This window comes from Hordeum vulgare, chromosome 7H, assembly GCF_904849725.1.
Source record: "Hordeum vulgare subsp. vulgare chromosome 7H, MorexV3_pseudomolecules_assembly, whole genome shotgun sequence".
Classification (NCBI taxonomy): domain Eukaryota; kingdom Viridiplantae; phylum Streptophyta; class Magnoliopsida; order Poales; family Poaceae; genus Hordeum; species Hordeum vulgare.
This window is the reverse complement of record NC_058524.1, coordinates 583,217,870-583,235,993: the sequence shown is the minus strand read 5'-3', so window position 1 is coordinate 583,235,993 and position 18,124 is coordinate 583,217,870. Positions and strand designations below refer to the sequence as shown.

General features: G+C 42.8%; 1 protein-coding gene and 1 long non-coding RNA gene across 2 annotated transcripts; both read right to left on the bottom strand.

Annotated features, from left to right (window-relative positions):
• Positions 1-3,760: 3,760 nt before the first annotated feature.
• Positions 3,761-4,632, bottom strand: LOC123411787. Its single transcript, XR_006613327.1, has 3 exons — positions 4,607-4,632; positions 4,504-4,528; positions 3,761-3,883 (listed from the first exon to the last, which is right to left on the bottom strand). It is a non-coding gene; the product is annotated as an uncharacterized LOC123411787 (long non-coding RNA).
• Positions 4,633-5,403: 771 nt separating this feature from the next.
• On the bottom strand, positions 5,404-5,805 carry LOC123409383 (probable calcium-binding protein CML16). The gene has a single exon (XM_045102307.1). The coding sequence runs from the start codon at positions 5,803-5,805 to the stop codon at positions 5,404-5,406; it is 402 nt and encodes a 133-aa protein (XP_044958242.1).
• Positions 5,806-18,124: the final 12,319 nt, after the last annotated feature.

Genomic DNA, 18,124 nt, shown 5'->3' with positions numbered 1-18,124 from the left:
TCACCGTCTGTCAACCCAACAAACGATGACTTAATAGACGAACTGTGCTTGTTCATCAGTATGGTTGATCATGACGCTTTACTAGAGTAAGCCATGTTCTTTTAGTTCATTTTGTATTCTAATAAATTACTCTGATGTCATTATAATTGACAAAATTTTGATTTTATAGGAGCGAATGGGTGAAAAGCTCTGATCCTTACCCTATCAGCTTAAAGTTGAGACAAATAAAAAACATACTAAACAATAATGAATATATGGATATTGATTGCTTTAACATGGCTGTGCGGATACTAGCGCGCCACGAAGTCCAACTTCTCAGAGACATTCCATCTCTCTACATGGATCTAAACTTTTGTGTAAGTTACTATAATTGCGTTTTACATTTTTTTTCTCATAGAACTATTGTTTTCTTATTTTTATTTTAGTCCATGTTCCACTATGCACGAGACCCAAGTCATCATGAAAATATGGACAGTGCTACGTTTAAACGATTCTTTCATAGCTGGCCTGACAGCAATGAGTATCATATCTCACAGTGTGATATGGTAAGATTTTAAATTTTCATTTATAACAGTGGTTTATTTGGTTTAAATTAATATTTAATGTATTTATAAATGTATGCATCATTGCAGATTTTATTGCCTTGGGATATTTTTGGGCTGTTTCTGTTGTTTGTCTTGGATCAAGATAAAAAAGTTATCTCAATTTTTGATCCGATACCAATACCTACTTTGGGAAAGAATATACTTAAAACCGTGGTCAGTAACCTAAACCTCGCACTCCAAGTTGCAAACCCTGCATTCAAGGACGATATCTCTAAATGGGAATGTATAGTTCCGGTTCTTCCAACAAAATCACACTGGTATGAATCTTTTTAATGCATTATATTATTAAATAATTCATTCATTCAACGCACATTATGTGTTTATTTCATACATGCAGTGCCTTGTCGGGGTATTTGGTTTTTAACTACATGCACTCATTGTGCGATGGAAAGCTATATTTTCCTGTACCCCAGGTGAGTATTTACACCATGCTTATTTGTATACACATTGCACATACAAACTCGTTATAACAATGTTGTCTACTGCATATGTAGGACTGTTTTGAACTGAGGAAGCAATTTTTGGTGCATATTTTAAAGTATGAAGAAAATGAATCTCAAAACAATATCCCATACATTGAAGGAAGCACCATAGATCTCATCTATAGATGGACTTTCATTGCTTCAAAAGATGGACCATCAAGACGTGCTTAGTCCTGGTTTTAAAACATATTTCTGTAACAATTATTGTGTGGTCGTGAATTTTGTGCGGAGACATGTTTCTGGATCGTATGTTACGCACGTTCTCATATTGTTTTAAATAAAAGTCATATTGTTTTATATAAGACACCGATAAATTGCTCGATAAAAAAACTCAAATATGTTTTACTATAGATTATGATAGGTGTGTTGGATCACAAATATGTCACAATTTTGAAAATATAATTTGAGTGACATAATAACATTTTGTACCCGTCTCAAAAAAATCAGAAATTATTTTAGGGATCATCTTCTATAAATCAACAGTAATTAGTACTAAGTTAATGAAGGATTTATTAATTTGATTTGGGTCAATCAACAGTAATTAGTACTAAGTTGTAAGCAGGTAAACTTACCTAGCGTTGGCAGCATGACCGTGAGAGCGGCAACGCCGACGATCTTGATGGGCATGCCGGTGACCACCATGTCCTTTATGGTGATGTAGCCGGTGCTGAACCACACCACAACGTGGGCGGAGAGAGAACAAAGATCAACTACTCGCCTGAACCCATAAATAAAAGAAAAACCAAATAGAATTCAAAAGTTAAGTATGTGTGCTACTCGAGTTGACTACTATATAGTGCCAAAACAAACAACTAATGAGACAACACTCCACACCACCAACTTACCAGTTAGGACCAAGTGGCACTACAAGCTCCATACATCCATCAATCGATATTCTCGCCCTCCACAAGATCAAACTTCGCGATAGCTGAGGGTCCATGCAACTTCCTGGGCGCGCACGCGCGCGCGCGCGCGCACACACACACACACAGAGAGCATGATTGACTGGTGTCATCAACCCACATAACAAAATAGCGAATTTAAAAATTAAGTATAAGTGCTACTGACGCATACTTCTACAAGTTTGGATAGGAGCTATCTAGCACATGCAATATATAGCAAGAAAGAGCAGACCTTACAAGTTAATAGTGTTGTCAAACACATCGTCCATGCCATAAAGATCAAGTAATCGTTATAGCTCAGATATTGATATTGATATCTACTACTGTTTAGGTACCATAGTTTGTTTTCTCTTATTAGGACTTCTACTCATGTATAAAAGGATAGGTGAACAATTGAGATTGACTTCAGAAAATAGAAAGATCTATTCTATTTCTTGAGTTAATGCATCATAAGTGCAAGCACACATGACTTCAGAAAATAGCAGGAGCAACGCCGACGATCTTGATGGGCATGGCGGTGACCACCATGTCCTTTATGGTGATGTAGCCGGTGCTGAACCACACCACAACCTGGGCGGAGAGAGAGAACAAAGATCAACTACTGGCCTCAACCCATAAATAAAAGAAAAACCAAATAGAATTCAAAAGTTTAAGTATGTGTGCTACTGGAGTTGACTACTATATATAGTGCCAAAACAAACAACTAATGAGACAACACTCCACACCACCAACTTACCAGTTAGGACCATGTGGCACTACAAGCTCCATACGTCCATCAATCGATATTCTCGCCCTCCACAAGATCAAACTTCGCGATAGCTGAGGGTCCATGCAACTTCCTAGGGGCGCGCGCGCGCACACGCACACACACACACACACACACAGAGAGAGAGAGAGAGAGCATGATTACACATGAAACTAGATTTCACTAAAGAATAGCATTAGTATAGTTTGCCTAACTTAAAATCAAATTGACCAATCCTGATTTCTGAACTATAGAATATCATGAACTTACCTGAATTTAACACACACACACACACACACACACACAGAGCATGATTAACTGGTGTCATCAACCCACATAACAAAATAGAGAATTTAAAAATGAAGTATAAGTGCTACTGACGCAGACTTCTACAAGTTTGGATAAGAGCTATCTAGCACATGCAATATATAGGGAGAACAAGCAGATCTTACAAGTTAATAGTGTTGTCAAACACATCGTCCATGCCATAAAGATCAAGTAATCGTTATAGCTCAAATATTGATATTGATATCTACTACTGTTTAGGTACCATAGTTTGTTTTCTCTTATTAGGACTTCTACTCATGTATAAAAGGATAGGTGAATAATTGAGATTGACTTCAGAAAATAGAAATATCTCTTCTATTTCTTGAGTCAACGCATCATAAGTGCAAGCACACATGACTTCAGAAAATAGCAGGACCTTGAGAGCGGCAACGCCGACGATCTTGATGGGCATGCCGGTGACCACCATGTCCTTTATGGTGATGTAGCCGGTGCTGAACCACACCACAACCTGGGCGGAGAGAGAGAACAAAGATCAACTACTGGCCTCAACCCATAAATAAAAGAAAAACTATAGCAAAAGCACATGGAAGAAATATTCAATTATTTGCACAAGGACAAATGAAACTATAGCAAACAAGATATTGTGAGAGGGCCAACAACCAAGCAAGAATGAAAATAAGTTAAACTGTGGATGGAATTAAAAATTGTATTGAATAGTACTTTATTTTAAATTAAAAAATAGCAAGAAGAGTGTGATGCATGGCACCTGCATTAATGAAACCCAATTGCCAACAACAGCAGTTTCACCAATGACTAGACCTGTTCCATGATCCAGCAATATTCCTTCCCCAATTTTGGCAGCTGCAGATTTAGCAATAAAGAATGTTAAGAGAACAAACTAACATTACCATATCATACCAGGATATAACAAAGCCGCCACTTAAGATGACAGATTTACTTTTCAAAACTCAAAAGGCAAACCATGTATTATTTCGGGGGAGCCAGGCCCCATGCCCCAAACATCATCTGAGCATGAGGATATATTTAAGGATTTGATGCTTATGAATTCATAAATTAAAAAATTATCGCAGCCTCATATGTAAGCAAGTTTTAGAAAACGCAATGCTTCTATGCCCCCAAAAAGTGAACATAATTACAAAGACAAACCTTGGTTCAGGTTAAGATATTTACAAGGATAACATAACATACATACATATTCTCAAGCAGCAGACCCATATGCAGTAGTTAAGGCGGCAAAACATATTTCCACGAAGGTAGTAGAAGAAGCTAAACATCATTCGATAAAAAAAAGGAAACATCATGTACTAAATCAGCGAAAATAATATGGATTGGAGGGAGTAGCTATTTTTTTAGTGGAAAAGCCAAACATCATATAGCTAAAGAGCAACCCCGGTATTAAACATAGCAGTAGGAAATATAAGACAATTTTGTACATATATTATGATACACCAATAATATACCTGGGTGTATATCCACTGCAAAAACCTGAAAGGAGAAGGACAACATATGTTAGTCCACATAAATGTATGCTAAAAAACTGCTTCTTAAGAAATCAAGGTTCACCTCGCTGATATGGCTTTGCAGCGCCAATGCGAGAACCTTGCGCCCTTGATTCCATAATACATGAGCTATCCTATAGGACTGCAAGGAATGGTAACCCTGTAGCAGTTTGCAAGCAACATGAGTCTTGTTACCTTTTCCAGATATGAATTATATGATAACAAGAACTCATAGTCACCTTCAGGTATAATAGTACCCAACTATATTGTGCACAGGTCTCTTGAGAAAATAGAAAGATCTCTTCTATTTCTTGAGTCAATGCATCATAAGCCACTTCCTGGGCACACACACACACATACACACACACACACAACATGATTAACTGGCGTCATCAACCCACATAACAAAATAGAGAATTTAAAAATTAAGTATAAGTCCTACTGACGCAGACTTCTACAAGTTTGGATAGGAGCTATCTAGCACATGCAATATATGGCAAGAACAAGCAGACCTTACTATAGTGCCAAAACAAACAACTACTGGAGTTGACTACTATATATGCCAAAACAAACAACTAATGAGACAACACTCCACTATTTGCTTGATGGATTAACACGCAAAATCAATACTGTTGCTGATCTGTGCGCTACGCGCAGCTGATGCGGGGGCGTAAGGTTGGGGAGGCAGTGATAGGGGTGCGATTGGAGGAACGAGGGGGGAGAAGGGGACCTGGAGGGAGTTGACGGCGCCGAGGTGCGGGGTGGCGATCTCCTTGCGGTTGGAGAGCGCGAGCGAGGCGGCGCGGCGCGAGCTGGCGAGGGCCTGGAGCCGTGCGGGCAGCTCCCCGCGTTCCCTTCTCCTCACCTCCTCCCACCACATCCACTCGGGGCGCACCGCGGTGTATGCGCTCTGCTCGCCAACACGCCAAGAACAAGCAGACCCTCGCCGATCCGGGACACGACCTTGCTGAGCTCGGCGTCGGAGATGTGGCCGTCGCCGTTGATGTCGTAGACGTCGAAGGCATCGCGCAGCTCGGCGTCCAGCTCGCGCTCCCCGCGGCCGTGGCCGTGGAAGGCGGCGAACTCGCCGAGGTCCACGTAGCCGTCGCGGTCGGTGTCGAGCTCGTCCATCATGGACGCCACCTCCCGGCCCCCTGCCGACTCGGTGGCCGGCGACGCGATGGCACGCGACACGGCCGCCAGCTCCGAGGACGAGATCCTGCCGTCCCCGTCCGTTTCGAAGCGGGAGAACACCTTCTTCATCGGCGGCCTTCTTGGCGGCGGCGGCGACGAGGAGCTGCGACGGGTCGTCGTCGAGGAGATCAGATCTAGGAGGAGGCTGGATAGGGTGGGTTAGAACCCTAGTCGCGGCCCACTGCTGTGTGGTGTGAGTTGCTTCGAGTGTGTGTGTGGTGTGAGTGTTCTGGAAGCCGCCGCGACATGTGAGTGTGCTGGTGAAATGACGAAAACGGGGCTGAAGGTTCGTGGTAATTACGGGCGTGCGTGTAGTGGAGGGTATTGGAGGTGGGGGTGCTTTGGTCATTTTGAGGAGGGTTGTTGGGACGGCTGTAGTGGTCTTCGGGATGGGTGTGGGCTTCGGAGGTGGGTGTCGGCCTGCCCTGGGGGACGGCTGTAGTGGGCTTCGGGGGTGGGTTGTTGGGACGGCTATAGTGGGCTTCGGGGGTGGGTTGTTGGGACGGCTGTAGTGGGCTTCGGGGGTGGGTGTGGGCTTCGAGGGTTATTTGCATTAGAAAAAATAAACATCTATACTACTAATAAAAAATCAAACGAACATTAGTTTTGTTTACGAGCATTATTTGAAATGCATGAACATTTTTCGAATTCATCAACATAGTTTTGACTCGACAAATATTTTTTAAATCAATGAACTTTTTCTAAAATTAGGGAACAAATTTTAAATTTCCCTTTTGTTTTGTATTTTGGTGAACATTTTCTAAAATTTCATGGACATTTTTTTGGTTCCCGTAATATGTTTTAATATACAATATTTTTTATAAAAATCATGAACATGATTTTATTTGGTGATCATTTTTTTCAAATCATGTTTCTTTATAATTTATGAACAATTTTGCCAAACCACCAACATTTTTTGAATAAGGAATTTTTTACATACGCTTATTCGTGCGTTGCACGTGCATGCTTACTAGTACTGAAGAAAGATGCATCCGAGGGAGTTGCAATGATGGTTTCTACAGATAGCTTACTGGATAATGGCCGAACCCCATGAACAATTTCAGCCCACATGCACAAATCCGCAGGAGTCCATGTAAGGAGATTAAACTTTTTATTATCTAAATGTTGTTTTTTTGGGTTTTGCATGTACGAGCAATATTTAGTAGCACAGAAAACATATTTCTATATTCTTCTTTGTCGGTTAGAAACGAAAAATGCTGCGACAATAAGGTTTGAACTGGCAACCTCCCCCCTCTTATCTAACAACAACAACCACTAGGATAACTAACGAACTGGCATACATTTGCGTTTTTTCTTTTCCTTTATTTGGTCTTTCCATTTGCGGTTTTTCATTCCTGGTTTGCTCGTCATTCTCTGGACTTTTTTATTTGTTTTTTAAATTTTTCTTTCTTATTATTATTTCTTTTATTAAATAAGCAGTTTTGTTTTCAAATTCGTAGGGTTTATTTTCAAAATTTATGAACTTTTGCCTAAATTGCATGAACCTTTTTAAAAATGGACACACTTTTTTGGGTTTTTGTGAACTTTTTTCAAAAACAGTGATTTGTTTTTGAATTATATGAACAGTTTTTCAAAATTGATGATTTGTTTTTTTAAAAGTGGATGTTTTTTTTCAAAATCTATGAACATTATTTTCAAATTAATGAACTTTATTTCAAATTTCACAAACTTTTCCAAATTCGATTAACATTTTTCAAATCGATGCACTGTTTTTGAAAAGCAATCAACTTGTTTTATAATTCAATGAACTTTTTCAGTTTTGACGTACTTTTTTCAAATTTGATAAATTTGTTTTGAAAATTGATGAACTTTTTTCAAAGCCACTGAACATTCTATCAAAATTGATGAATCTTTGCCAAATTCGATGAACATTTTTCAAAACTTTTTTTTTTCTTTTCAAAACCTGTGACATTTTTTCAATTTGATTAACTCTTTTTGGAAATTTGATTAACTTATTTTTTCAATTTTTATGAACAATTTTCAAAATCATTGATTTTTTTTCTCAAAATTGATGAACCTTTCTCAAATTTAATGAATATTTGTCAAATATGATAATTTTTTCTTTTCAAAATCTGTGAACATTTTTCCAATTTGATGAACTTTCTGCAAAATCAATGAATTTCTATTTTACAAAATTAATGAACATTTACCAAATCACAATCTTTTTTCCAAATAATTCAAAAAATTGAAGTGGTACAACACATGATTCGTTCTGTGCAATAAAATAGCATTGATGCCTTGTTATTGCGCATTTACCTCTGCTACCAATCACAATTGGCAAGTAGCTCGTGTGTTTGGTGGCACCTATACGTGAACTCGATGTGGTGAGTTCAAAACGTGTGGAGATCAATATATGTGGGGATTTTTGACCTTGTTTTGTGGGCCCACCCAGCGCGGGGTGCTGCAGGCGCCACGAGCACGAACGGGCGCCGGGAGCGTCGTATAGGAACTAAAATTGTCGGATGGAGCGACAAATATGATTTACCCATATGTACTGTCCGATGCAAAGCCCTGAGCCTAGGTGGGTGGGATTGCTGCTGATGGCCGATAAGCCCATATGTACAGCGCTTGCATCTGGCAATCAATGAGAAAGTGTAATCAGAAATACGCCTTCGAACTACTAATCGATCTAAACTTTTGGTCAACCACTTTTGAATCTAGCACAATATCAAGATTTTGCCAATCTATCTCGGCTCTCAATGGGAGCAGTTTTTTGAAAGGAGGATATATCCTCGACCTCTGCATCGCGATGATGCATGCAGTCATTTTATTAATTATTCATAAGAACCATACAAGGTATTACATCAGTCAGCGAGAAGCCGCTATCTAGGCAACACTTGTTGCTACTCATATCCCCTTAATGAAGGTGTGCCGAATGTCCGAGCCTAATACTGAACAAACATTGCACCAAACCCTAACATCTATAGCCGGATGCCCCAGCCCAGTCACATACCGGGACTGGGTCCCATGCCGGTCCGACACGAATATATGCTCCTTTGGTGGTTTTGATAATTCATGACAACATACATTGTCTCTTGGACTAACATTTTTACCTAGTATATTTCAGGAATAGTCCATAGAGAGCATTGGCTAAATGCTTATGTGGAGATGCCCCTTAATGCAAGAAAGGAATAAGATTGACCCAAGCTTCAAGCTAGAAGATTCTTCATTTTATATTTGTGAGAAATCATTTTTGAGTCCATAGGAAATCTACTACTATTAAAAAGGGGTGAGGTATTAAAATGAACTCGTCGCTCAAGTGCTCAGAGATAGCCACCAAAAATATTCAGTCATTTTCCCACATAATCATTCTGTCCAAAGCCACATACAGAAAAATCGGTGCCACCAACTTTCCCAATTCATTACTACCGATTTTCATCTCAGACAGAACCCTAGCCATGGCCACCAAATCGGTGCAACCGAAACCATGTCGATGCTACCGAGTTTAGGTGACCAACTTTCTGTTGCCTCGGTACACAAAATCGGAATGTGCGAGTTTGGGTATCGGTGTCACCAAGTTGTGTCATCTGACCATTAGCCACCCTTTTCGGTGCCACCGAGTTGTGTATATCGGTTCCACCGAGATTCAAAAGTTGCTTCCTTTAGTACAAATAGGTACCATCGAGTTCATGACTTTGGTGTCACCCAGTTGGCGAGTTTAGGTGTAACGGTTGGATTTTGGTTGCTGCCTATATATACCCCTCCAGCCATCTCTCATTCGTGGGAGAAGCACTCAGAACACACACTTCATTGCGAGATCCATTTTCTGAGAGAGAGACAACACCTAGTCATGTGTTGAGATCAACATATTCCAATCCTTTCATTTGAAACTTGATCTCTAGCCTCCCCAAGCTTCTTTCCACCAAATCAATCTCTCCTACCCATGCCTATTAGAGAGAGAGAGTGATTGTGTGTTGAGGAGACTATCTTTAGAAGCACAAGAGCAAGGAGTTCATCGTTCTACCACATCTCTTACCTTTTGGAGGGTGCTGCCTCCTAGATAGGTTAGGTGTCACTTAGGAGCCTCCTAATTCATGTTGTGGAGTTGAACCAAGATGTTTGTAAGGGCAAGGAGATCGCCTACTTCGTGAAGAAGTACCGTGAGTGAGGCTAGTGCTGTGTGGACGAAAGCCGTGGTGGAATAGATAAGGCGACTTCTTCGTGGACCCCTTGTGGGTGGAGCCCTTTGTGAACTTTTGCAGCCGTTACCCTCCGTGGGTTGGAGTCTCCACTAACATGGACGTACGATAGCGCCACCTATCAAAACCATGCCAAAAATCATTGTGTCAACTTCTTCGCGTTTGATCTATCTAAAATCTACTCCTTATTACATGTGCAAAGTCTTTACTTTTCCGCTGCCATATATGTTGACTAGCATGTGTATGTTGGGGAACGTCGCATGGGAAACAAAAATTTTCCTACGCGCACGAAGACCTATCATGGTGATGTCCATCTACGAGAGGGGATGAGTGATCTACGTACCCTTGTAGACCGTACAACAGAAGCGTTAGAGAACGCGGTTGATGTAGTGGAACGTCCTCATGTCCCTCGATCCGCCCCGCAAACAATCCCGTGATCAGTCCCATGATCTAGTACCGAACGGACGGCACCTCCGCGTTCAGCACACGTACAGCTCGACGATGATCTCGGCCTTCTTGATCCAGCAAGAGAGACGGAGAGGTAGAAGAGTTCTCCGGCAGCGTGACGGCGCTCCGGAGGTTGGTGATGACCTTGTCTCAGCAGGGCTCCGCCCAAGCTCCGCAGAAACGCGATCTAGAGGAAAAACCGTGGAGGTATGTGGTCGGGCTGCCGTGGAAAAATTGTCTCAAATCAGCCCTAAAACCTCCGTATATATAGGTGGGAGGGAGGGGGCCTTGCCTTGGGGCTCAAGGAGCCCCAAGGGGGTCGGCCGAGTCCAAGGGGGAGGACTCTCCCCCCCCAAACCGAGTTGGACTAGGTTTGGTGGGAGGGAGTCCCCCTTCCTTCCCACCTCCTCCTTTTTTTTTCTTTCTCTCTTGATTTTCTTCTCCTTAGCGCATAGGGCACTTGTGGGCTGTCCCACCAGCCCACTAAGGGCTGGTGTGTCTCCCCCAAGGCCTATGGGCTTCCCCGGGGTGGGTTGCCCCCCCCCCTCGGTGAACTCCCGGAACCCATTCGTCATTCCCGGTACATTCCCGGTAACTCCGAAAACCTTCCGGTAATCAAATGAGGTCATCCTATATATCAATCTTCGTTTCTGGACCATTTCGGAAACCCTCGTGATGTCCGTGATCTCATCCGGGACTCCGAACAACATTCGGTAACCAACCATATAACTCAAATACGCATAAAACAACGTTGAACCTTAAGTGTTCAGACCCTGCGGGTTCGAGAACTATGTAGACATGACCCGAGAGACTCCTCGGTCAATATCCAATAGCGAGACCTGGATGCCCATATTGGATCCTACATATTCTACGAAGATCTTAGCGTTTGAACCTCAGTGCCAAGGATTCGTATAATCCCGTATGTCATTCCCTCTGTCCTTCGGTATGTTACTTGCCCGAGATTCGATCGTCAGTATCCGCATACCTATTTCAATCTCGTTTACCGGCAAGTCTCTTTACTCGTTCCGTAATACAAGATCCCGCAACTTACACTAAGTTACATTGCTTGCAAGGCTTGTGTGTGATGTTGTATTACCGAGTGGGCCCCGAGATACCTCTCCGTCACACGGAGTGACAAATCCCAGTCTTGATCCATACTAACTCAACCGACACCTTCGGAGATACCTGTAGAGCATCTTTATAGTCACCCAGTTACGTTGCGACGTTTGATACACACAAAGCATTCCTCCGGTGTCAGTGAGTTATATGATCTCATGGTCATAGGAATAAATACTTGACACGCAGAAAACAGTAGCAACAAAATGACACGATCAACATGCTACGTCTATTAGTTTGGGTCTAGTCCATCACGTGATTCTCCCAATGACGTGATCCAGTTATCAAGTAACAACACCTTGTTCATAATCAGAAGACACTGACTATCATCGATCAACTGGCTAGCCAACTAGAGGCTTGCTAGGGATGGTGTTTTGTCTATGTATCCACACATGTAAATGAGTCTTCATTCAATACAATTATAGCATGGATAATAAACTATTATCTTGATACAGGAATTATAATAATAACTATATTTATTATTGCCTCTAGGGCATAATTCCAACAGTCTCCCACTTGCACTAGAGTCAATAATCTGTCCCTCACATCATCATGCGAATTACATTGTAATAAATCTAACACCCATACAGTTCTGGTGTTGATCATGCTGTGCCCTTGGAAGAGGTTTAGTCAGCGGGTCTGCTACATTCAGATCCGTGTGCACTTTGCATATATTTACGTCCTCCCCTTCGACGTAGTCGCGGATGAGGTTGAAGCGTCGTTTGATGTGTCTGGTCTTCTTGTGAAACCGTGGTTCCTTTGCTAAGGCAATGGCACCCGTGTTGTCACAGAACAAGGTTATTGGATCGAGTGCACTTGGCACCACTCCAAGATCCGTCATGAACTGCTTCATCCAGACACCCTCCTTAGCCGCCTCTGAGGCAGCCATGTACTCCGCTTCACATGTAGAATCAGCTACGACGCTTTGCTTGGAACTGTACCAGCTTACCGCACCCCCATTAAGAATAAATACGTATCCGGTCTGCGACTTAGAGTCGTCCGGATCTGTGTCAAAGCTTGCATTGACGTAACCCTTTACGACGAGCTCTTCGTCACCTCCATACACGAGAAACATCTCCTTAGTCCTTTTCAGGTACTTCAGGATATTCTTGACCGCCGTCCAGTGATCCACTCCTGGATTACTCTGGAACCTGCTTGCCATACTTATGGCCAGGCTAACGTCCGGTCTAGTGCACATCATTGCATACATGATAGATCCTATGGCTGAAGCATAGGGGACGGTGCTCATATGCTCTCTATCTTTATCAGTTGCTGGGCACTGAGTCTTACTCAATCTCGTACCTTGTAAAACTGGCAAGAACCCTTTCTTGGACTGTTCCATTTTGAACCTCTTCAAAACTTTATCAAGGTATGTGCTTTGTGAAAGTCCTATCAGGCGTTTCGATCTATCCCTGTAGATCTTAATGCCTAGAATGTAAGCAGCTTCTCCTAGGTCCTTCATAGAGAAACTTTTATTCAAGTAATCCTTTATGCTCTCCAAAAACTCTACGTTGTTTCCAATCAGCAATATGTCATCCACATATAATATTAGAAACGCCACAGAGCTCCCACTCACTTTCTTGTAAATACACGATTCTCCAACCACTTGTATAAACCCAAATGCTTTGATCACCTCATCAAAGCGTTTGTTCCAACTCCGAGATGCTTGCACCAGTCCATAAATGGATCGCTGGAGCTTGCACACCTTGTTAGCATTTTTAGGATCGACAAAACCTTCGGGTTGCATCATATACAACTCTTCCTTAAGGAAACCGTTAAGGAACGCCGTTTTGACATCCATCTGCCAGATTTCATAATCAAAAAATGCACCTATTGCTAACATGATTCTGACGGACTTAAGCATCGCTACGGGTGAGAATGTCTCATCATAGTCAACTCCTTGAACTTGTGAAAAACCCTTTGCCACAAGTCGAGCTTTATAAACGGTCACATTGCCGTCAGTGTCCTCTTCTTCTTAAAGATCCATTTGTTCTGAATAGCCTTGTGGCCCTCAGGTAGTACTTCCAAAGTCCACACTTTGTTCTCATACATGGATCCTATCTCGGACTTCATGGCCTCCAGCCATTTGTTGGAATCTGGGCCCACCATTACTTCTTCATAATTTGCAGGTTCATTGTTGTCTAACAACATGATTGACAAAACAGGATTACCGTACCACTCTGGAGCAGCACGTGGTCTCGTCGACCTGCGTGGTTCAATAGGAACTTGAACCGGAGTTTCATGATCATCATCATTAACTTCCTCCTCAACCGGCGTCGCAATGACAGGGGTTTCCCCTTGCCTTGCGCCACCATCTAGATGGATGAGAGGTTCGACAACCTCATCAAGGTCTATCTTCCTCCCACTCAATTCTCTCGAGAGAAACTCCTTCTCGAGAAAAGCTCCGTTTTTAGCAACAAACACTTTGCCCTCGGATTTGAGATAGAAGGTGTACCCAACTGTCTCTTTTGGGTAACCTATGAAGATGCACTTTTCTGCTTTGGGTTCCAGATTTTCAAGCTGAAGCTTTTTGACATAAGCATCACATCCCCAAACTTTAAGAAACGACAACTTTGGCCTTTTGCCATACCACAGTTCGTATGGTGTCGTCTCAACGGATTTTGATGGTGCCCTATTTAAAGTGAATGCAGCTGTGTCTAATGCATAACCCCAAAACGATAACGGCAAATCGGTAAGAGACATCATAGATCGCACCATCTCTAATAAAGTACGATTACGACGTTCGGACACACCATTACGCTGTGGTGTTCCAGGCGGTGTCAACTGTGAAACAATTCCACATTGTCTTAAGTGAGCACCAAACTCGAAACTCAGATATTCACCACCACGATCAGACCGTAAGAACTTGATCTTCTTGTTACGATGATTTTCAACTTCACTGTGAAATTTCTTGAACTTTTCAAATGTTTCAGACTTGTGCTTCATTAAGTAGACATAACCATATCTACTCAAATCGTCAGTGAAGGTGAGAAAATAATGATATCCGCCGCGTGCCTCCACGCTCATCGGACCGCACACATCGGTATGTATGATTTCCATCAAGTCACTGGCACGCTCCATTGTTCCGGAGAACGGAGTTTTAGTCATCTTGCCCATGAGGCATGGTTCACACGTGTCAAGTGAATCAAAGTCAAGTGACTCCAAAAGTCCATCGATATGGAGTTTCTTCATGCGCTTTACACCAATATGACCTAAGCGGCAGTGCCACAAAAACATGGCTCTATCATTGTTAACTCTAACTCTTTTGGTATCAATGTTATGTATATGTGTATCATCACTATCAAGATTCAATATGAAAATCCTCTCACATTGGGTGCATGACCATAAAAGATGTTACTCATAGAAATAGAACAACCATTATTCTCTGACTTAAAAGAGTAACCGTCTCGCAATAAACAAGATCCAGATATAATGTTCATGCTCAACGCAGGCACTAAATAACAATTATTCAAGTTCATAACTAATCCTGATGGTAACTGAAGTGAAACTGTGCCGACGAGGATTGCATCAACCTTGGAACCATTTCCTACGCGCATCATCACTTCATCTTTCGCCAGCCTTCGCCTATTCCGCAGTTCCTGTTTCGAGTTGCAAATATGAGCAACATAACCGGTATCGAATACCCAGGCACTACTACGAGAGCTGGTTAAGTACACATCAATAACATGTATATCAAATATACCTGATTTTTCTTTGGCCGCCTTCTTATCAGCCAGATACTTGGGGCAGTTGCGCTTCCAGTGCTTGCAATAGTAGCACTCTGTTTCAGGCTTAGGTCCAGCTTTGGGTTTCTTCGTCGGATTGGCAACAGGCTTGTCGCTCTTCTTTGAATTACCCTTCTTACCTTTGCCGTTTCTCTTGAAACTAGTGGTCTTATTCACCATCAACACTTGATGCTCTTTACGGAGTTCAGACTCTACGACTTTCAGCATCGCAAACAACTCGCCGGGTGACTTGTTCATCCCTTGCATGTTGTAGTTCAACACAAAAGCCCTTATAGCTTGGCGGCAGTGATTGAAGAATTCTGTCAGTGATAGCCTCTTGCGGGAGATCAATCCCCAGCTCAGCTAGACGGTTTGAGTACCCACACATTTTGAGCACATGTTTACTGACAGACGAATTCTCCTCCATCTTGCAAGCATAGAATTTATCAGAGGTCTGATACCTCTCGATCCGAGCGTTCTTCTGAAAGATAAACTTCAACTCCTGGAACATTTCATATGCTACATGACGCTCAAAGCGACGTTGAAGTCCCGGCTCTAAGCCATACAAGACTGCACATTGAACTACTGAGTAGTCCTTCTTACGTGTTAACCAAGTGTTCTTAACATCTTGGTCAGCCGTAGCGGGTGGTTCATCTCCTAGCGCAGCATCAAGGACATAATCCTTCTTCCCAACTTGTAGGATCAACTTAAGATTACGAGCCCAGTCTACAAAGTTGCTTCCATCATCTTTCAACTTAGCTTTCTCTAGGAACGTATTAAAATTCAGGGTGACTCTCGCGTGAGCCATGATCTACAACACAAATATATTCAAAGTGGACTTAGACTATGTTCAAGATAATTAGAGTTTAACTTAATCAAATTACTTGCTAAACTCCCACTCAAAAAGTACATCTCTCTAGTCATTTGAGAGGTTCATGACCCACTTACACTAGCTCAAGTCCGATCATCATGTGATTTGAGTATAGTTTCAGTGGTAAGCATCCCTATGCTAATCATATCAACTATATGATTCATGATCGACCTTTCGGTCTCATGTGTTCCGAGGCCATGTCTGCACATGCTAGGCTCGTCAAGCTTAACCCGAGTGTTCCGCGTGTGCAGCTGTTTTGCACCCGTTGTATGTGAACGTTGAGTCTATCACACCCGATCATCACGTGGTGTCTCGAAACGACGAACTATAGCAACGGTGCACAGTCGGGGAGAACAAAATTTCGTCTTGAAATTTTAGTGAGAGATCACCTCATAATGCTACCGTCGTTCTAAGCAAAATAAGGTGCATAAAAGGATTAACATCACATGCAATTCATAAGTGACATGATATGGCCATCATCACGTGCTCCTTGATCTGCATCACCAAAGCACCGGCACGATCTTCTTGTCACCGGCACCACACCATGATTTCCATCAACGTGTCGCCATCGGGGTTGTCGTGCTACTCATGCTATTACTACTAAAGCTACATCCTAGCAAAATAGTAAACGCATCTGCAAGCACAAATGTTAGTTTAAAGACAACCCTATGGCTCCTGCCGGTTGCCGTACCATCGACGTGCAAGTCGATATTATCTATTACAACATGATCATCTCATACATCCAATATATCACATCACATCGTTGGCCATATCACATCACAAGCATACCCTGCAAAAACAAGTTAGACGTCCTCTAATTTGTTGTTGCATGTTTTACATGGTGACCATGGGTATCTAGTAGGATCGCATCTTACTTACGCAAACATCACAACGGAGATATATGAATTGCTATTTAACCTTATCCAAGGACCTCCTCGGTCAAAACCGATTCAACTAAAGTTGGAGAAACCGACACTTGCCAGTCACCTTTGAGCAACGGAGTTACTCGTAGCGATGAAACCAGTCTCTCGTAAGCGTACGAGTAATGTCGGTCCAAGCCGCTTCAATCCAACAATACCATGGATTCAAGAAAAGACTAAGGAGGGCAGCAAGACGCACATCACCGCCCACAAAAACTTTTGTGTTCTACTCGAGATTACATCTACGCATGAACCTAGCTCATGATGCCACTGTTGGGGAAAGTCGCATGGGAAACAAATTTTCCTACGCGCACGAAGACCTATCATGGTGATGTCCATCTACGAGAGGGGATTTCCAATCTACCTACCCTTGTAGATCGCACAACAGAAGCGTTAGTGAACGCGGTTGATGTAGTGGAACGTCCTCACGTCCCTCGATCCGCCCCACGAACCGTCCCACGAACCATCCCGCGATCCGTCCCACGATCTAGTGCCGAACGGACGACACCTCCGCGTTCAGCACACGTACAACTCGACGATGATCTCGGCCTTCTTGATCCAGCAAGATAGACGGATAGGTATATGAGTTCTCCGGCAGCGTGACGGTGCTTCAGAGGTTGGTGGTGATCTAATCTCAGCAGGGCTCCGCCCGAGCTCCATAGAAACGCGATCTAGAGGTAAAACCGTGGAGGTGTGTGGTCCGGCTGCCTTGAAAAGTTGTCTCAAATCAGCCCTAATAGCTCCATATATATAGGAGGAGGGGAGGGGAGGCTTGCCTTGAGGCTCAAGGAGCCCCAAGGGCTGCGCCACCAAGGGAGGAGGAGTCCTCCTCCAATCCTAGTCCAACTAGGATTGGAAGGTGGAGTCCTTCTCTCCTTTCCCACCTCCTTTTTTTTCTTTTCTCTTTGATTTTCTATCTATGGCGCATAGGGCCTTCTTGGGCTATCCCACCAGCCCACCAAGGGCTGGTGCGCCACCCCCAAGGCCTTTGGGCTTCCCCGGGGTGGGCTGCCCCCCCCGGTGAACACCCGGAACCCATTCGTCATTCCCGGTAACTCCGAAAACCTTCCGGTAATCAAATGAGGTCATCCTATATATCAATCTTTGTTTCTGGACCATTCCGGAAACCCTCGTGACGTCCGTGATCTA